General features: G+C 42.8%; 2 protein-coding genes across 2 annotated transcripts in view; one reads left to right on the forward strand and one right to left on the reverse strand.

Annotated features, from left to right (window-relative positions):
- Positions 1–961: 961 nt before the first annotated feature.
- Positions 962–13,726, forward strand: LAMP5 (lysosomal associated membrane protein family member 5). Its single transcript, XM_063291329.1, has 6 exons — positions 962–1,572; positions 1,920–2,092; positions 2,898–3,029; positions 3,527–3,632; positions 7,157–7,345; positions 13,455–13,726. Exons 1-6 carry the CDS (start codon positions 1,506–1,508, stop codon positions 13,631–13,633), a joined length of 846 nt encoding a protein of 281 aa, XP_063147399.1. The 5' UTR covers positions 962–1,505; the 3' UTR covers positions 13,634–13,726.
- Positions 13,727–20,316: 6,590 nt separating this feature from the next.
- The window catches only part of PAK5 (p21 (RAC1) activated kinase 5), a 139,656-nt gene continuing 138,386 nt past the window's right edge, over positions 20,317–21,586 (reverse strand). Inside the window, exon 11 of the mRNA XM_063300360.1 lies at positions 20,317–20,611. Within this exon, the coding sequence (XP_063156430.1) occupies positions 20,456–20,611 (156 nt within the window). The 3' untranslated portion in view covers positions 20,317–20,455. The remainder of the gene's footprint in view (positions 20,612–21,586) is intronic.

The raw sequence follows: 21,586 nt of genomic DNA on the forward strand, positions 1-21,586 counted from the left end.
GGTAGTGATTAGACTAGTGCAGCAACTTCTATAAGCGCAAAGGCTGGCCTGGTGGTTATTTTATTGTATTAATCATATGTATAGCTGTCTTTCAGCTAAGTCTACAGGATGACTTACATTATATCATCCTTCACATTATTGTCACTACAACAATCCTGTAAAAAAGGTTGTGAAATGTGACTGGCCCAAAGACACCCAGTGAGCTCCATAGTCAATTGGAAAGTTTGGACCTGGATTTGCTGGGTTCTGGTTCAAACTCTAATCATGAGGTATCCACGTGTACATGTTTCTTTTTTATAATCGATCAGAAATGCACCACAGCTGCAAGCGTATATGCAGTTCTCTGGCAATAAGCCTTATTGAGCTCACTGATGTACACTGTGGAGTAGATACAGAGCCAATCTGACAGTGTAACAGAATGTATAGATCCCAAAGCATTGTTTTAGCCTTGGAACAAAGTTTGAAGATCACAGTCTCCATTTAAATTGATAAACTGCACTGTCTTCTGGGTTTACCTCCTTTACTGTATTTCTCTATAAGCCAAGTATATCTATCTGAGTAAGTGTATGAGAGAGTATCTGTATGAGACAGGGAGAGAAAGATTTGGAAGGGCACCTTACCCCATCTAGTTTCAGATCAGTGAATATCGTTTTTGCCCTCTACACATTATTTCCCTTTGCACACCTTTGTTGATCTTTCAGCTTCTTCCTGTCTCACTAATATAAATTTTCTGCATTATTGGAGAGTTTCATAAGCATATTATAAGGTTATGTTTATGGTACATAACCTCACAATCTAGCTAAAGAATTACCTATGTAACATCCACCAATTTTCAGAAGGGCAGTAGGCAGGCACTCATTATCACTCAAAAGTATCCTGATGATCTGCAGTCTTAGCAAGCAGCATTTTAACAGGTTTTTATTTTTTTGCTGGATAGGAGGAGGGGCACCATCCTAAACAGGATCATGCAAGAGTATTTCAAACTTTGCTATCTTGTGAAATTAATAAAAGAGGCGTTCTCTGGAGGAAGGATGGAGGCAGAAGGATGCGTAGTTGGACTTCTTCAACACAATTGGAGCTGCCTGATGAAGACAATGATCTGGGGGAGTGGATGGGAAAAGGAAGCAAGGAAGCAACACTGGTAGAGCTTTCAATCCGAAGCAGATGCTTTACCAGGCATCTCTGGCATTGACCCTTTGAAGTTCAACTTTCCGTGGCGCGAGTTGCGGCAAGTCACGAGCTGTGGAACGGTAGCCTGGACAGCTCCCTCTCCGGAGCCAGCTGGAGAACGTTTAAGGACCACGGCGAAGATTCAGGACCTCGGACAGCTCCCGCCGGCCTGCCACGTACACCCCGCCTCCCCACCACTTACAGAGCTCCGAAAAGTAACCGGGGCGCATTCGCATCCGCGCAGCGACGCTGCAGCAGAAGGAGTGGGCGAGGGAAGCCCTTCCAAGAGGCTTCCCGTCTCTTGCCTTCTTCCTTGCGGGCTCGGCTTGGGAAGCATGGAGCGGAGAAGGGACGGAACCTTGGGAGCCATCCCGGGACTCCAGGGGCTGCTTTTGCTTTTCCGTGAGTACACGCTTTCCCGCCTTTAGCAGACTCGCCGCCCTCCGCGCCGATCCCGAAAATGTTCCGCCTTTATCAGCTCGGTTTGAGGAGAGGGGGGAGGAAAACGGCCAGAAACGATCGCCTATGTGGCCTGGGTGAAAGAAAAATTGAAACTAAATAGCTTCCCCAATCCACTCCCCACCGCCCCGAGAAAGGTAGACCGCTGGGCTCTTTGGTGAAATTCCAAATGGTTTAACTTCATCCTCAGAGCAAGCAGAACCTGCCGGTAGAGAGAAATCTCCCTTTTCAGCAACATGGGGAAGCCTTAGGTCTGAGTCCTCTTCTTCCCCTATTTTTTCTCCCAACAGACGCACTAGCTGGCGGCCTGGCGGAGCCAGAAGTGGAAAACCTTTCGGGGTTATCTCCCAATCCCGAAAAGGCTATTTTTGTAGTTCGGGAAAACGGAACGAGCTGCCTCATGGCGGAATTCGCTGCGAAATTAATCGTTCCCTACGAGATTTGGGCCAGCAATTTTGTTGATGTAAGAGTCTCTTCTTTTCCCTTAATTTGAATATCGTCTATTAAAAGCGTGAAAAGGATCGATTTCACTATTTGGGGGGAATCTGTGAGCTTAGACTTTTATGTGTGTGTGTGTGTGTGTGTGTGTGAGAGAGAGAGAGAGAGAGAGAGAGAGAGAGAAAGGAATAGAATTAATCTTAAATATAATCGCAGCCTTTTTAGAAGCGGCATGTTGCTAAGGTAATGCAACTTCGCTTTCTCCCCCTCCCTGTCACTCACATGGGGGAAATGCTAAAACGTCCCCACCCCCATCCACATCTAGTTTGCAAACTGTTGTCTGTCCTGCCCCCGCTCCCCCAGTTCCCGCTCTCTCCGGCCCAAATCTTTCCCCGAACAAATGCTGTCATCTTTAGCTGGAAAAAGGACTTTTTTTGAATCGTGGAAAGTGCATAAAGTTTACTTTGATCCTTTTCTTTTTCATATTGGAGGGGGAAAGGGAATGACAATATATAATTACTCATCTCGATTCCCTGGGGCGCGGAGGTGTGTGGGGGGAGCGTTGGTCTATTATGGGTAATTATTATTACATCTCGGGCGGTACGGTAAACAAGGCTGCGTTTCTTTCTAACCCGCTGTGGTGGGGAGCTGAAGCTAACCATATTTATGCTCTTTTTATCTATTCTATTAGGCAGCGGGAGTGGAGGGGGGAAGGGGGGACCCCATACCTTTTCCCTGACGCTCCCGCAGAACCTTTTCTTCTCTTTGTGGAAATGTTCGGCGTCGGCACCTAACGGGCCCGTTTGTTGTGTTCGCGCGCGTGCATTCAGATGATCACCGAGCAAGCCTACATCCCGCTTTCCCGCGGAGCCGAGGAGCGAGGGAAATGCGGCAGCAACGAATCCGAGCTCCACATTTCGTGGCTCTACAGAGCTTACACCCTCAGCCTCTATTTTGTCAAGGTATCGAAGGGAAGACACCAAGGGTCCGCCTCGACTGGCTCCAAGGAGCCCGGGCTAGAAAGGTTGCCGGGGACCGCGGGGAGGAGGGTGGGCAGAATCACCGCGCAGGACCCGAGGAGAGAAAAAGTGCCGGAATCGGGCTGAGGCGGGAGGGAGGGGCCCCCGAAAAAAATACTGCAGCAGCGGAGAGGAATAAAATGAGGAACAGGCGCCCGGACGCTAGCTGGACGGGGCCTGAGTTTTCGACTGTACGCAGTCGCTAAAGGCGCCGAAGGCGGCGGCTGACGGCCCAGGTCAATCTACTTTCTTCCGCCCCGAGAAATCGACCGGGAGGGCGGCCAAGCTCAGAAAGCTGCGGGCGCGGGCCAAGCGTTCGCCTGGCCAGTCCCGGGGGGAGGCGAGGCTTCCCGTGGCCTGCCCCGACCTTTTGTCTTTTCTCGCCCCCCTCTGCCCCGCTTTCCGCCTCCTTCTCCCTCCCGCCTGCCCGGGGTCGGCAGGAGACTCGCAACACAAGTTCTGGCCCCGAGGCCTGGTGGAAAATGAGCAGAGTCCAGTTCGTTTACGACAGCGCCGAGAGCACCTACTTCAAAGGCGCCGTGAACCGTAAGTGCTGCGCGGCAAAGGCCAGGCCTGCGGGTAGGGGAGCGGGGGGAGCTGCTCGCTGGGGTGGCCGGCTAGGGAAGCCCTGGGCCCTCGCGCTAACCCGAAGGCGGCGCGTCTGGAGTGGGAAAGGCGAGGCGGTGTGGGGCAGAGGTGGCAAGACAGGGAGCCGCCAAGGCCATCCCATTCACAGGCCACTTGGCCTCCTGCTTGCAGCGTCGAAGTCTCTGCATGCGCTGCTGCAACGAGTAATTTTCAGCCAGCCCCCCCTTCTTCCCCGTTCCCCTCCAAACTCGTCTGCTCAGGCCTGAGGCCGGTCCCGCCCCCCAGCCCGCACTGCGGAGAAAAGCGGGCGCCCGCATTTCCCCGACGGCTCCTCCTCCAGTCCAGATCCCCGTCCCTGCAAGGTTCATCCGCGCGCACGCCGACTCGGGCCTGGATTCTCTTCTTTGCTCGGCTGCGCCTGCCTGGCCTTTGGGCTCTTCCGAAACTGCCGGCCGGTTCCAAGAAGCCGCGGATTGCCTGGAGCTCTCCCCAAGAGTGGGGAAAAGGAGGGCCTCCCTGATGTAAGCCGACAGGCCCGCCGCAGATTTGGTGCATTTGAACAAACCGGTGTCTGGCCCAGCGGTCAGCCTCCATCCCGAGCAAAAAATGGTCTCATACTGGTTGGTAGTCATGCTTAGCTCAAAACAAAGCAGATAGGACGTAACTTCAGTTACACAGTGTTATGGTAGGTTGCGATGCCATGCAACTGCCCTTTTGTCATACTAAATATTAGGAAAGCCCTCTTTTGTTGAAGAGAACCTCCAGAATTGCAAAATCACTCAATTCTTGGGGTGGGTGGGAAAGGGCTATCTTTTTCATTTTTCATGTTTAATCATTGTTAGGCAAATAAATCAGGACTAAAACAGAGTCTAAAAAATAATCCCTGGGCAAGGAATATTTAACCAAAGCCAAAAGGCTCTTCACCCAAATGATGTAACAGTTGCATTACTAGTTTAGGGTTGGCATCTATAATTTTTTTCTGAGTATTGCAAAACCCCATTTGCAGTGATGGAAGCATTTTGTGCTCTAATCCTGGGCCTGGCATTTCTCAGTGCAGATGTTGGGTTTAGACAGGTACAGAATGGAGTTTCATGTAATCCCTGAAGGGCAATTAGAAGAGCTTGAATTTGTTTTATGGTTGCCTTTGTTTGGATTTTGGTATTTCTTATTTATTTATTTATTGAAAATTCAAGCAAACCAGCATTGGGAATGATTAGTAGATGCTGTACATCTCGAATGCAATTACTATGCTCTAAAATATGCCTACCTTCTCCCCAATTGTGTACCTTCTATTAGTGGGCAGTATTTCTATTGCATTTCTTTGCATTTCTTTCTTATGGACATCCTCTTGGTGACTGTGTTTGTCACTGGGCACCTCTGCAGTGCAGAATGTTCTGGGACGTGATCTTTTTCCGTGTTGCTGCATTGAAGCATGCCCAAGACAGACCCATTTGTATTTGATCTGTCCCTGAACACTTTGGATCATTTAAACCTTTGTCAATTTCTTTTTAAGTATAAATTAGGAGGAAAAGTCCGTTTTACATTAAAATGATGTATAAAAAAGCTATGGTGTCTCTGGGTTGAAATGCACCAGCTCTTTCACATATAATCCAGTAGTATTGGTCACTGTATGTGAATAAATAGTTTAGCCAGGCTGGATATGCACTTCATACATTTTTTAAAATCAGGATTATTTAAGCCATTCAGTGTAATTTTATACATTGTTATTCCAAAATAAATCCTGCTGAATGAATTGGGTTGATCTTAGATGAATGGTTGTATAGTTGCAGTCCAGTTTAACATAAGTAGAATAAATATTTTTACTCTTTCTGAATTCTAACTTTATTTATTAAGATTTCCATGTTTCTTTTTTCATCATCATGCAGGTGGTGTATATTTTAAAGATGTACCACCATTTTCAATTTCGTTGAAGTTTACGTTGTGCTTATTTACCCACTCTGTCCATTTTTGCTATAATTTGTGAAGCTGACAGGTTTTGTGAGAGGGTCATTGGGCAGCACAGACTTTCACAAGTGAAAGTTCATCCCTTCTGATGAATCAGTCTAGAATTCCAATCATCTCCAGAAGCATATACCTCTGATAGGTTGTGTTTTGTGGGAGTTGTGGTCTGCAATGTCCAGAGGTCATCCAACAGGACTTGCCATCTGGCTTTTTTAGGCTTTTTTAGAAATTCATCCAACCACTCAGCACCAATTTGTGATGCTGCCCTGAGAGGGCTACATGTGACTGTACATGAATGATGGCGTGTGATTCCCTGGGAATGCTATCCGCAAATGTGTGGGTTTTGTCAAGATGGATCTAGTCATAGAAAGCTAATAACAGCACTTCTGGTAATGCTGAATTTCTATTCAGGACTTGCTATTCCTTGTGGGATCATCATAGCTGCTGTCATCAGCGTCAGCCATTAGGTGTTGAACTGTGAACATCATTTTAGGATCCTAATGGGAAATAAAACATCTTTTGCTTATGCATGCAGTGATTGTGATAGCATTATGCTATGCAGTTCTGAATACAAGGACTGGAGGAATGTCATGAAAGCAGAAGTTAATGTTCTATGCTTCTAATCATGTACAACCAGCATGAAAATTTTCTTACATGTATGAAAGTATATGTGCCCATTCATCTGCATATTGTTCAGCTCTCTCTTGCTACTCAGCTCCTTCTAATATCTGTCTATTAGAATTACTGCCTAATATGTCGAAACACATGTTAAATCTCTAAATATATCAGAAAAGCTACTTCTCTTTTCCTCCGAACACAGAAGACTGGAAGAATTCTTAATCTATATCTGCTTTGTAACAGTGGACCTTTTTTCATATTTTAGTGGTTAAGGTGCTGGGCTAGAAACCAGGAGACTGAGAGTTCTAGTCCCGACTGAGGCATGAAAGCCAGCTGGGTGACCTTGGGCCAGTCACTCTCTCTCGGCCCAACTCACCTCACAGGGTTGCTGTTGTGGGGAAAACAGGAGGAGGAAGGAGTATTAGGCATGTTCACTGCCTTGAGTTATTTATAAAAATAATAAAGGCAGGATAAAAATTAAAATTAATTAAATATATAAAAGAATACACAAAATTATCAAAGAAGGAAAAAAGGTGATAAAGGAATAAAAACATAAAAACATACAAAATGTATATTTACTGTCAGACAGACATTGTTGGTATCCATTGTCAACATTCAAATTTAACTTTTTGCCCCTTAACAAAGAGGACTTTGGAATGATTTGATCAAATTTCTTGTTTCGTTCTTTAGAAATGTTCCAAAGTCTTTTTAATGTTGATATTATTCTTAACACCATCACAAATGCATATTTTTCCTATTAATAAAGGATGTGTAGAAAACATTTATTAAATAAATTAAAAGGGCATATAGTTGGCCATGGAATGCTGAATTAGATGTCTTTTGGCCTAGGGGGGAAAAAACGGTATGGTACTCATCCAATGATAATATTTTCCTCTTGACAGCGGGGAAACACACGGTCACAACGCGTCATCTCTCTGCTTTAGTCACCCCAGCTGGGAAGTCTTACGAATGTCAAGCTCAGCAGACCATCACCTTGAGCTCCAGTGACCACCAAAAATCAGTCATTCTCTTGCTGTCAGAGGTCCGCCTGCAGCCCTTTGACATCAGCTCTGATTTTGTTTTTAGTGAAGGTAAGGGACCTCTGAATGCTGGGCAATGTTTTGGTGCAATTTGGAAGGTTAATCGAGACTCTCTTGGCTGAGGAAGCAAGCCGTTTCTATGGAAGGTCGGGGTGGATAAAGAGCAGTATCTTAATGAAGACTTTCTTCAGCGGAGAAGGCTCCTTCATTTAATTTATAAAATAAATTGTGTGTCTGGTGCACTCCCTGGGAACTTTGATGTAAGATTTGGGTTTTCACCAAGGCTTTGCCTTGGACGAAAGCATGGAGCAGAGGCCTGTAGCAGTTAGGGAGGGGGAAATTGATGAAACTTGACAGTCTCACTTGACTTGGCAGTGAGTGATATGCGCGGACACAGGGGAAAGATGGCATTGGATGGAGAACAAGCTATTTCCAATGGCATTCCAGAATGCCTTCTTTCAAGGTTTATGTTTTTGGGGGGTTTGCTTATTGGTAGCTGGAGATTTTATTTCTCAGTAGGTATAATTCATTACTACTTCTGGCAAAAGTTTATGATCGTGAACTGAAAAGGGGCAATGTCAATATGCCTTTCATAATGCTCTTGGTTTCCTTTTTGGTTCTGAGTTCTCTCTAAACTTTTCCAGGTTTCTATAAATCATTGTCTTTCTTACCTAATGGATACTCTATATATTCCTCTGGCTCAAGCATTTTCTGGCAAACCATGGAGGATTTATTAAATGTGTGTGTGTGTGTGTGTAATAATGCATGGATGTCATAGTCCAGTGCGCATAAATAAGGGGCAGATATATGAAGCTGTAAGAAAATCCCTGTTGGATTAGGCTAAGTATTCAAATAGTCAAGCATGTTTCTTGCTATTCTAAGTCCAATGAATGAAGCTAACAATCCTGCATTTTTTTTGGCTTCCAGCAACAGCTGTCCAGAAATACTTTCCTTGTGAATAGGGAGAGCCTGACCATCTATGAAATAGATATTTTAAGAATGAAGGAGACATTCTGTGTAGTTCTAAAGGGCAGGGTAGAATCGATGGGGAGAAATGGCAGGAATACAGATTTCAGTGAAACCATAGGATCTCTTCAGCAGTGGAATACTAAAGGAGATGGGGGTTTCTCTTCTTGGAGACACTGAATGGCACTGAAATTCCCATCATAACCCCTTGATTATTTTCATGATTATTCAGATGTCATTAAGCCTTTTTCTGTCCCAATGTACACCACTTTACACATTTGCTATTCTGTGCATTCGCAAACAGCAGAATGATGTGACTGCCTTAAATTAGTCATTTAATTGGGAGTTAGTTGGAACAAGTCTGTTCTTACAGGCAGTCCTCTGACTATGGTTTGGTTGCAAACATTTGAAGGCAAAGTCAAGATTCTGCCCATCCAATTCAATCTAGTAGGTTGGGTATGCTGCGGGTCCCATCAGCCAAAGAATGTCGATTGGCGGGGACTAGAATGCGTGCCTTCTCGGCCATAGCGCCTGCCCTCTGGAATGTTCTCCCTAAAGAGATTAGGATGGCCCCGACCCTGTTGGCCTTTAGTAAGGCCGTGAAGGCCTGGTTATATGTCTGGTTCTGGGGCCCTGAGCGTGTGAATGGTCCCATTTCTTGGTTATATTTACATCCATGCATTGCTTACTTGGTGGCCATGTATTTTGTGTTTTAATTGTTTTAACTGAAATTGTTTTATAGTTTTCATTGTTGTAAGCCGCTCAGAGGCACTTGCTGAGATGGGCGGCTATAGAAATTGAATGAATGAATGAATGAATGATAAATTAATCTAAAGAAAGTAAACAGGGACTTAGCAGTGGGACTAGGGAAGGAATGGAAAAGGAAATAGAGGGAATGAGTAAAGGGGAAGGAAGCTGGTCATGAAAGTAGCGGAAAATCTGGGGCTGGAAAATGCAGATGGCTAGCAACAGGAGGGTAGGTTAAAGTCATATGATATAATACTTGGTGTGAGAGCTGGTTATCATCCTGGTAAGGAGGCTAGTAACCATTCTGTAAATAATCTGAGATTCAGGCTGGCATGCCTTCTCAAAAGAGAAAGGCTTCCTCCCCCTTGCATCAAAAGAGTTTGTGAAGGAGAACAAGAATCTGGCTGCTTTGATTTGCCTAGATCAGTGTTTCTCAACCTTGGCAACTTGAAGATGTGTGGACTTCAACTCCCGGTATTCAACTCCCAGAGTCCACACTGGTTGGGGAATTCTGGGAGTTGAAGTCCATGCATCTTCAAGCTGCCAAGGTTGAGAAACATTGATCTAGATAAAGGTTCCTCATATGAAAGCAAAGTATACTGACTGTAATTGTTGTGTTGTTGTTATAACATTTTTTCCAAATTAATCTTGCTAATCTGGTGGGAGGAGATGGGTGGTGACGAATTTGATAAATAAATAACCTGAGTTTAAAGAAATTTGTTCCTTGGATTAATTGTTTTCGGTACTCATCGCTGCTAGAGAAGTCTGAAATTTGGCATCATAATCAACCGTTTGACCAAAGGCCTTTCAAGTTGGTTATGCTATAATTGTTTCCCTGATTAATCATTAAAGTCTTTGGTCATCCCCACCTTAGTCCATCTTCACTCATTGTTCCAGGATGCCCAATTTATATATTTATATTTTTATTTTTATTTATATTTTATTTTAAACCGCCCAGAGTCCCTTTTGGGAGATGGGCGGTGATAAATTGGATTAATAAATAAATCAAATAAATAAATATATGACATCTTGGTGCTGCCTCAAATCATGGTGGCTGACTGCACTACTGTTGCACCAATTTATGATAAAGGTTTTTTAACAGGAGGAATTGTGACTTCTTTTGTGATTTCTCCTGCTCTTCTTCTTTAAAAAAAAAACAGCGGTGGGAATTACTATCTTCCTTCTGCTCATTTGCTGCGCTCATTTTGCATTCTTGATAGTATTTCAATTCAAACTTGATTTCATACAATGAATTCTTCTTTGTGTAGTTCTCAGTCTGTAAAATAGACACTTGTGCAACTTTGGCTTGACTACTGGACAAACTCCTAATTGAAATTTGCACATATGCTTTCATGTCTCCTGGGCAAATTCTCTTGTTTATTGATATGACTCAGAAGCATTATCATGACAGTTTTTACTCTAATGCAAGAATAAAACCTAAGGCTGTTTTGGGATATGTAGTCTCTGACTACTGTAGCTCACAAATCAAATTATTCAGAAAGCTGTATTCTTTTTTTTAAATTATTTTGTGATCTCAAATCCTATTCAGGAATTCAAGAACTGGGTAACACACCTTCCTACATTAAAAAAAAAGTCTGAAGAAAAGAGCGCATTTTGGAAAGTTTTGAGGGACGTTTAGTGTGTTGGTATTCTAGTCTGAGTAAAGTATGCATTTTAAGCAGGCAGCTTTTGCAGGGCTGGTTCAAGGTGTTTTTGTACCAGATGTAAAGGACAATATCCTCCTTTCTCACTGCAAGTAGAAAAATGAATGGGATTGCAGCTGAATCTTCCCTCAAGACTGCAAAGGGCCAGCCTAGAACTTGAAGACAGCAGGTTATTTTAACTGGTGCAGAACTGCCTAGGTGGCACACAGTACCGTCTCCTTTACTACCAGTTCTTAGTGTCAACTTCTTGAGGCAACTGCCCCATACTGCCTAATGGTAGGACAGGCCCTGAGCTTCGGCCAAAAAAGCCTGCTACTTCTAAGGTTTCTTGATTGCTGGGCCACAACTGTCCACAAACGCAACTTAGAGAATAAATGGTGGTTCTCTTCAGTTTAAGCAACACAATCAGTGGTGAGTTTAGCTGAGCTCCAAGGCTGGGTTTACCTGTACATCTTAATTTTATTTCTCAGAAGTAAACATTTTAAATGGCCCTAGCCACAGTTTTCCTGCTTGAAGCAGCTTCCTTCCAGGCTTTCCCCCAGTTGGCTATTTGAGAATTGCAAGCTGAATCAAAGCAGACAATAGGGGAACAGGCGGGTTGCACCAGATCAGGTTATAACTTTTGCCGAAGCGAAGTCCAAGATGAGCATATAGGATCCAGCAGACTAAAAGATAATAGGAAAGAGTAGATATCGTCAGCATGCTAGTGAGCCGAGACTGTTCCACCAAATAACTTCCTGACCTGAAGGTTTTTAAAACTGGCTTCTTTTCCAAGTGTTCACCTCAAGTTCAGCCTTGATTTCTTCTGTGAACATGTCTGTGAACATGTCTGGTCATCAAAAGGGCCTGTCTTCTCTGCTCCCAACACTCCCTAGCTCTGGATGGTCGTATAGCTCTTTTTATTTATTTAGCATATTTATATAGCCGCCCATCTCACAAACACGTGACTCTGTGTGGTGTACAGCACAACAACAGTTAAAAACTCCATAACAATCTAAAAACAATCAAAAATAAATAAAATCAACAGATAAAGTAAACAGATAAAATAAACAGATAAAACCCAAGAAAGCAGGAGAACAAACATCACTTAATTTCATGGTGAAAAAAAAACATGTTTTAAGAGCCTTCTTGTCCTAACAACCAGGAAACACACTGAGACAAGGAACTGGTCTCTAATATTTATTGCTAGTACTTAACAGGAATCCTAACAAACTGAAGAAGCGTGGGGAAAACCCAGACATATAACCCCCAAGGGTTAAGGCGGTCCCGATCTGTGTCTCTTTGAATGGCTGAACAATTCATCAGTGCTATGCATGCGCTTGACAGTCTGGATGGGAGCCCCCTGCTCGCCATCCTTACTCATGACACTTCTGGAAGGCTAACAGGGATGGGGCTAACCTCACCTCGGGGGGAATGATGTTCTAGAGGGCAGGGGCCACAACAGAAAAAGGCCCGTCGCTTGGGTCCCACCAGATGGAGCTCCTTTAGAGACAGCACCCACAGCATACCCCTTCCACCTGACCTGGTGGAATGGGCAGATGTAATCGGGAAGAGGCAGTCCTAAAATAACCTGGTCCCATGCCATGGGCTTTAAAGGTCAAAACCAGCACCTTGAATTGGACCTAGAAGCAAACCAGCAACCAGTGCAGCTTCTGGAACAGTGGTGTAACATGTGCCCTTCTAGGGGCACACGTAACTGCCCACACAGCTGCATCCTGCACCACCTGAAGCTTCCAGATGTTCTTTAAGGGCAGCCCCATGTACAGCGTGTTACATTACTTTTTGGAATGAGAGATAGATTTCTGTGCAATCGAAGGGAGTAGATTCAAGGCACATTTTGGTGCCTTAGAGTTGAAGAATCTAATGGGGCAGGGGGTAATAATAAAATAGGCTGAGCCCTATCAAAGACAGCAGCCATGTGCTTTGCTGAGTTTAGGCATTTGCAAACAATTAGCAGGCTAAGTGATGAGAGAGTTCTCTCAACGAGACTGTCCCTTTTATTTCTGTATGGACATACTTATTTTCACATCATATTTATTTATATATCATATTTATATAGCTGCCCATCTCACAGATTTGTGACTCTGGGTGGCAAAGAATAAAAAAGACAATATTAAAAAGTAACAATTAAAAATTCAACAATTAAAACACCATCAAAGTTTCTAATAACCAAGTAGCAGAGAGAGTTATTGTTATGGGCATTAATATTCTCCCATCTCCATGAGAACCACTTTATTGCCAGCACTGTGTTAATACAGCACCAGCACCAGCTATCACTGTGTTGGTGGACTTGGTCGTTGGCACATGTGGTAATAAGCAATGACCCATCATCTTGAGCAATAGGAAAGGATGCAGGTAGGGCAAGGCTTACATTGACTTAATAATTGATTGAAGAACATTGATTTGGGTTGCCTGCTTTGGATCCCTGGTTTGCCCAGTCAGTTTGCATCTCAAGACTTTCCAGTGCATAAGAGGCTTGTACTACACTAAAATGTTCTTGGTTTCATACAGCACAAGTTTAATACAACGGGCTAAATTTCAGCCTAGGACTGGGGAGATCCCACATACTGGGGGACCCAAAGCCAGTCCATTTTCTTCCATTCAGCTTAATCTCCCTCTCAGAATGGTTGGGAGGGTATATATGATGGTGAGGCATATGTATGTTGTCATGAAGTCTTCCAAGGAAAATGAAAGTAATCCTTTGTTTCTCAGGAGAAACACTTGTATGCAAAATAACTCTCCTCTCTGTCTCTCTCCATTCTTCCCTTTTCCCTGTGCTGCAGAACATAAATGTCCAGTGGATCAAAGAGAACAATTAGAAGAAATGCTTCCTCTCATACTGGGATTGATCTTGGGATTGGTGATTTTGGTAACACTTGGTGTTTATCACATCCATCTCAAAATGACAGCTAATCAAGTCCAAATTCCACGAGACAGATCTGAGTATAAACATATGGGATAGCTGGCCACGGAAGTGGTCAGCTGAAGCAAAAGCACTTTTTTTCTTATAGGTCAGGGGCTCTTATAAATGAAATATACTGTATAATGACAGATGGAGGGGAGAATGGGAGGGGGGAGCCTAGGGTGGGTAGGGTGGGAGGGGAGGGGAGGGGAGGGGATGGAAGAACAGCCATTTCTCAGTGGAACAGGGAACAGGGAAGAACAGGGAAACAACATCGTCTTCTCTGGAGAACTGACCCAACAGGCAATGTTCCTTACATTTGCCAAGCATCCTTTCCATTCATGTGGTGAGGGAGGAGGTGAGAATGGAAATGTATGTTTTGCTCTGAAAATATATTTACCTCAATAGTGAGGGGAATGATGACATTAACAAATGAGCATGTGGAACCTTTCATTTCCACATTTGCTGGAGTACAATTATCATCATTTCTAACTGTTTGCCTTGCTAGCTGGGGCTGATGGAACTGGAATACAATAACATATGCTTATTAGTTCTCCATCCACAATGTAAACTTATAGATCAAGGGATCCAGGAACAGAGCTCCAGTTGTGGGTATTCAAAGCTCATGGAACTGAGGGAAAATTCTGCTTTCTCTTTCCCTCTGCTACCTTTAGTGCCCTGAAAATCTGCATGGAATGTTACGGGAACTTTGCGCAATAGGGTGAGAGCAGATGTTCAAGGGAAGAGAGGAACTGACAAAAATTCCACCTCCCTTTCCATATCTGGGGGCCACCATCGGATTTCAACTTTTCCTCTGCTAGCACTCCTTCACTTTATGGAGTTGCTGTTATCAATCCTGTGTTTCCAAAGCTCTAGGAATGGTAGGATTCTCTACTCAATCTCACACATTCCCAGAGGAATAATGCCATTTGGGTACTCCATCAGGACCTGCTCATTTGAACTTGTCATCTCATTTCCACTTCAGCTCATCTCGATTTGAAATGTATTTCAAACAGGCCAAAATTAAGGTTCTATGGTTTTAAAGCTTGAAGAATTTTATTTTGTATTATTTTTATTGCTTATTGAAATGCTTTGGCACCTAAACAGTTTTACAGCTGCTGCTGCTCACATCACAAGAGTGTTAAGCTCTGGTGTGAGAAATGCTTATGGGCCGGACACTTTGCATGTACTGTGACTAAAAAATGCCTACTGCAGTGTAATGATTTTGAAAGACCACCACCAAGAAACGTTCATCTTACTATGCAGAAACCTTCAGGTGTTATAAATAACTGATGTGTAAATATGGAAGCAAACAAGCAAAAACCAATAAATCCTAAACTATGTTGCTTAATGTGGAGCATTCTTAATGTGGAGTATTCAGACCAAATATTTTGTTGGCACTCTTATACAAAGAACAAAGAATGAGATGTAATAAAATGGTAGAGGGTTAGGTGAAAAGGGCTCTGCATGAGAGATGCCTCCAGCTAAGTACAGGATAGAGCTGTTGGAAGATCACAGCCCTGAAAATAGTTACTGTTTTGCAGGGAAGATGCTTCAGAGAAAGAAGTTCAATTCCATCTGTGCCTTTCCATCCATCCATTGAATTCAGACTAACGTGTGCAGATGTTTATTCCTGGCTTCAGGTGGTTTAACCTTGGGCCAGAGTACAGATTCACACACTGTGCCATGCCATGAAGTGGTTTCTTTGGCTTGTACTTAGCCAATTGTGGTTTATTCAAGAAACTACAGTTAAAACAAATCTGGCTTAGTGCAACGTAGGAATCCGGTAGAAAGTTTATTGTGCATAAATAGCATGCTTAAGGCTGTCCACATCTATACCTTAATGAAAAGCAGATTGCTTCAACCTCTGAAGTTCTGATTACACTAGGATTGGTCAGACTTTAGGAAGGGGGGAGATCCCTCTCTTTTTACTCTTTCCCCCTGGACCCCAAGAATTATCAGTTTCCTAGAAAAGATGGAACCGTAGCATGCTGAACATAAGAACTGGCTACATGAATGGAGCTCACAGTATTTCCAAGACTAACATTCATTTCAGCAATATAATTTAGGGAAGGAAGGAATGGGGCCCAGTTTGCTGGTCCTTATAAAACAAGTGGGAGTCCAGAGTAACCAGAAATCCAGATCTGATGGCTGCCATATCTGCTCAAGGGTCAATTGACAGTGGATATAGTGGCAAAAAAGGGTCACATTATTGCAGCAGGATGATGATGATGATGATGATGATGATGATGATGATATACGCTTATACTGGTTATTCTCTCCAAGGACAGAGGACAGAGTACATAAATGATTTAAAAGTTTTTCATAGAAACAAGCTTTCATAAAACAAGATTAATGCAACAGTATCATCATCACCATCATTATTCACAGAGAGAAAGAGAGAGAAATATGTCTATCCTGGATGGGGCTCTGCTTCATGAAACAGTTTTCAAGGAGTTCTTTCCATGGAACCTCATCAAAGAGAAGCTTTCCTTCCAAGCTTTGCAGAAAACTGGTAAGGGGGTCTTCCTTTCTTATAGACTTTCGGGAAAAAAAAGTTTTGATCTGGGTCCATGAATACTTACAAGTATGGATTTCTGTACATGGATTATCCTGGCAGGCTTTGTAGTTGTAATTGTCAATGCTATTACATATGTTTTTCTCCAGCCATGGTAAAGTTTATTTTTCTCTCTCAAAGGTGGTATCTGGAGTATACTTTCTACTGTGAAGTAGCTCAGAACAGTGTTGAAGGGCCTAGCTCTACCTGCACTAGGAAAAGAAAAAGCCCTGTTTGAAATCTTGGAATGCAGCTACCACATAATAGTGTGGCTCACCTTGACCCCCCGATTTAGGACACAAAGCCTTAAAGCTTAGTTGGCTTACTATGACATGTGAATCTGCCACTGTAGTTGGTCACCATATCTGGCCTGCAAAACTTTGAATGACCAGTAGTTAGCAGCAAAATGGTAAGTCTTCTCTGTGCATTTGCTGCCATCTTGTGGTCATCTTAACTGTTGCATCCCAGTTATGGTAGCCATAAGCTTAGCATGTGGATGCATAATCCATGGCTCCAATGCCATATGCCCCTCTCAACCTGGGCAACAGAAGTCCAGAGCCCTTCTAGATTTGCCAATTAATACATGAAATTATACTAAATACTCGAGGAACAATTAACTGTATTTAACATTGCATTAAATCAGACAGCATCTGTCTTAAGCATACGTTCTTCTAGCACTGTCAATTTTGGGGTGTGCCATCCCTAGTGAATAAAAGGCCAAATGTAGCCTTCAGCCTGAAAAAGGTTATGCCTAATACTAGATGTGAAAAGATCAGTGTGGTTTGTTCAACAAACCCTGCTCAGAAATCCTGACTTAGCACAGTGTGCAGCCTTTCTATGTAAACAATCCCAGTAATTAGTAAGATGCAATTTATTATGAATTTTTGGTAAAGCATATACACTCAAATATCTTACTTCAACATTGGCAATGAGATGTCATCTGCCATGTCTGGGACATAAACCTCTCTCAGGAAAGTTGAACAGTAGGTGGAGTGATGCATATACCTGTAACCCCTACCCATTATTGCTTCTAGCCAAACCCCAGCATCATCCTTCTGAGGTTACCAGTCTGGAATCTTACATTATATTCACCAGAGGAGAGCTCAGAGAGTTACCTGAAATAAGGATGGGCAACCTAGAACTCCAGGACGATATGTAGCACCCAATATTTGCCAAATCCTGGGATAATAAAAAAAAATTGTTGGGAGTTGGGTAGCCTGTAAATTGTATGTATGTATGTATAAAGATCCTATGGATTCACACCATTTTCTAATGGGAAAGAAATGATAACTTGTGTAAGGCCTAAAATGGCTTCCCTCTTGTAACAGGACCCCACCCCCAAAAGGAGGAGCCCAGTCCTGTCCATTGTATCATGCAGTGCCACTCACCTTTGCATATGACCACACAATCTTTGCCTCCTCCCATCAAAAGATGACCCTGGCAACCAATATGTGGTGTAACCCAGTCCTTGATGTACTAATGCCTTAATTCGATGTATCTCTAAAGACAGGGCTTAGGACTGAATGAACGTTCATAGAAAGGTGTACACAATGTAATGTGGGGTTCTAATTTGGATTTTTTTTAAAAAGCTATATACAGAATGGAAAAAAAAGCATCTTATTAACAACTCATTCACAAATCAGCAGCGTTCTAACCTTTTGGTTGGCTTCTCTTTTATTACAATAGGTATCAACCAACTTATTGATGAAAAGAAAAGCCCACCACAATGCAAAATGCTCTATCCAGAGACATTAGACTTAAGATTGGACAGTTTTCTTCAAGTGAACTCAGGTGAAAATAACCCAAAACAAAACACGAAACGCAAGTTAGAAAAGACATGGCTTTTGTGTTATACATAATAAATAAATAACCCTCCACTGACTGAAATAATTATGGAGCACTTATAAAGGCAAATCTCTATAGGTCTATGGTAAACATGCAAATCTACTGAACAAGCAACATAAGATTAATTGTAGTTGCCATTGCTGAATTAACATTTCAAAAGGGGTTAGACAGCTTTTTCTCCTGTATGGCAAAACACATTAACCAAATTTTACAACACTTCGATTTAAACTCAGAAAACACCCACTTAGTGGTTGACTTCTAAAGCCCGAATAAAAATAATGAAGACAAACAGGAGGCATTGCAGTTGGCATGGAGTCAAATCAAACAATATCCACATTGCTAGCTAAGGCTACGAAGAAATCCTTTTGCCCACAGGTGCCTTGAATGGGTGTCACATGTGAAGCTAGAAAAGATGTGGGACTCAAAACTGTGGTGTCAGTTATTTTGTGTGCAACCCCAAGCTTCTACTTCTCTCTGTGCTGAACTATTGCTGCTGCTAAACTCCAGCTTACGTAGTCACAACTTGTGGGCAATTCACAATGCGAGGCAGTGTGGGTGATGCAATGTGATGAACGTCTGCTCAGTGCTATACAGCTTCTTCATTCTGTTGCCCCAAACCAGGAAGTATGTGAAGCCTCCAAGGATAAGAGAAGCTTGGTCAGGCCCTTGGTCTGCCTAGCTCGACTGGCTACAGTGACAGGCGGCAGCTCTTTGGAATGTGGGATTCCAGCCCTACCCAGGAATGGATGAATATATTGGCTTTCAGTATGCGATGGCAGCTGCACTTGCTTTGGTGACCTTAAGTCCCAGGACATGATGCTAGTCCATAAGGACAAGGGGCAGAAGAGAATTTAGGAGAAGGAAAGAAAGACTAGTGGTTCCAGGCACTCCACTTGGGTGGTGTGATGGCACAATGAAGTACTGCAGCAACACAGTGCCAACTGCATCATTGCCCATGACAAGTAATGAAGCCACTGTTTGCGGGCAGCAGGAGTGGTGCTCTTAGTGCTCTGCCCCAGCTCCAGGGTGGGCACTCAAGACTGATGGAGATCATGGTGGCTACTCATAAACACAGACAGTGAAGGGCTATTGGAATTCAGATGTACACATAACCACTCAGCTAAGTCATATGCCATAAGCAACCCAATCTAGCACCAGACAGACACTGGTCTGCTTTGTAAACTGGCCTCATTCTGGATCTGGCACCATCCAATATAGGCTTTGGCTGTATCCATTGCTGGAATACAAATCCCTGTTAAGTTTTGACTGGGGTAAGGTAGGCTTCTACAGGACAAGTCACTCTGTATAGGCTGCACTAACACAACACGTGTAACCTGGTTCATGAACTAACCCCTTTTTGAGTTTACACAGTATACGGATTCATAATCTAATCAAGTGGGTTGGTGCCACATAAGTAATTCACGAAGAAACTAACAAAGATTAATGCCAGCAAGCTTAACAAATGTGAATACGACTGCTAGATCTTTCACTGACCTGGTTAAGCATGTTGTGACTGCCTATTAAGTTCAAGACCAATTTGCATGGTCAGAAATGTCAGTTATTGGTGGCCAGCAACATTTCTTCTTGATCAGCAGATTTCTTCTCTGCTCTTCTTAGCTGATCACACGCAACCACCACAAAAGAGGTGACATTTTCATCTGATTAATACAGAACTATGAAACAGCCTTTCCCATAAGCACAAATAGATTTTTCCAGGTGTTTAGCAATTCAAAACAACACTGGAATCTTGAAACCTTTTGTGGGGAATGGAGGGATGGATACAGCATTAGCCAGCAATTTGAACATTTGCAAAATGAAGCCGTGTTTGCCTGGCACAGATGAACAGTTCTTATCAAAGTTCTGAGTTGCACATGTGTGCATGTGCATGTATGTTTCTTTCTCTCCAAAAGAGATAAAAAAGTAGGAAAGATCTTGCTCTAATACTTGCTAAGTAATACCGATCACCTCCACTAGCACTATGACACCAAAGTACGTAAATTATCAAAAGCAATGTACAGAAAATTACAAATTCATTTCAAAATACGTCACACTGCTATTACCGAGATAAAAAGTGCTTCTTGGGTTCTGTTTTTTAAATTCAGAAAAAAAGTGTCTCTTTTGAAGCAGAAGTGCTGTTCTACTTTGATTTGAAATAAAAGTCTGGCCTTCCATTGGAGTAATACTAAAAGTTCCCCCTGCCTTACCCCAAATGGGACAGTTTAAAATCAAATCCTTTTGCTCTGACTTAGGCTGAAAAAACCCAACCAAGAGTGGAAGGTGCTTTCCACCCTGGAGTACTAACTGTCGACATGTCAGATGTCCAAGCCAAGATACATCTTCACAGTGTGCTGAGCCATGTCAGCAATGGGACAGTTCTCACTGGGTGTGTTCATTACTGCTTGCTGCTGATTTGGCAGTTACCACCCAACTTCATTGCTTCACTTGGTTCCCGGAAAACAAATAAATGAAAGCAGCTGAATTTAGTGGTGCCGATACTGCCTCATGAGAGGCACTATGCAAGGAGGAGGCCCAGCGAGTTTTAGAAATGGGTGTCTCAGGAGTTCTTGTGCTGTTCCTCTCTGTGAAGGTTCCCTTACCAGCATCAGGTCTAAAAATCCACGGAGAACTGATGAGACCTAGGAAAGACCAAATGATACTGTAAGGCCACTAATATCTAAACCATGCACAGAAGGTTGTGGCTTGCAGACGAAAGGCAGCTTTCATTTAATCTACATTTGCTTGCTCTCAATCAACCACAGAAACACTGTGGCAATGGTTTACATGGAGCAAACGACATAGAGAAATTTAGCTTCAACTGGCCCCAAATGGAGACCTACCTGTTTGCCCAAGCTTTGAGTTAAACTTAGGCTGCGGTATCAATGAGTGTGTTTCTGTTGTGGTTGCTGCTGTTATTGCTACTTTATGGTTTGGCTTTTGTAATTTATATGATTTATATTTCTTAAATTTTTCACTTTCACTTCTAAATTTTTGTAAGGTTTGATTATTTAATTGTACCCCACTTGGGGATGTGCTATTAATTCAAAGTATGCTATGAGGGGGGAGGTATTCCTGCACACATACATATCAGAGATGATGCAGTTCTATATATAAAAAATTATTTGTATTCTCTATCAGTATCTGCTAGGACAACTGGGAATATGAGCTAGAACTGTATCAGTGCAAAATACTAAACTTTTAACTTCTGTTTTGCATAGAACTGAATGCGACCTAGTTCAGTTTTTTAGAACACGTTGAGGAAGAGTGATGGCTAAATGGAAGGAGAAATTCATGTATATAAACTGTTCCTACTTAGAACAATCTATATAGACAACCTACTGAAATGTAAATTAATGCAGAGATTAAAGTCACTATCCAACAGAGAGTTAAGTGAGTTTAAGCCTATGCTTAGACAGCTAAATGGGCTAACATAATCTTGTGAATGGACAGAAAGAAAACTTGCACCATCTCATCCTGTTTGCTTGAAACAGTCTTCCTGGTTGTCTACATATTGATGTACTTCTTGGAATATAAACAGTGAGTTGGGGGTTATATGCACTTCTGGGGCCTCAGGTTATCTCCATCTATTTCAGGCTACTAAGATACTGCAGGAG

The sequence above is a fragment of the Candoia aspera genome, chromosome 1 (genome assembly GCF_035149785.1).
Source record: "Candoia aspera isolate rCanAsp1 chromosome 1, rCanAsp1.hap2, whole genome shotgun sequence".
NCBI lineage: Eukaryota > Metazoa > Chordata > Lepidosauria > Squamata > Boidae > Candoia > Candoia aspera.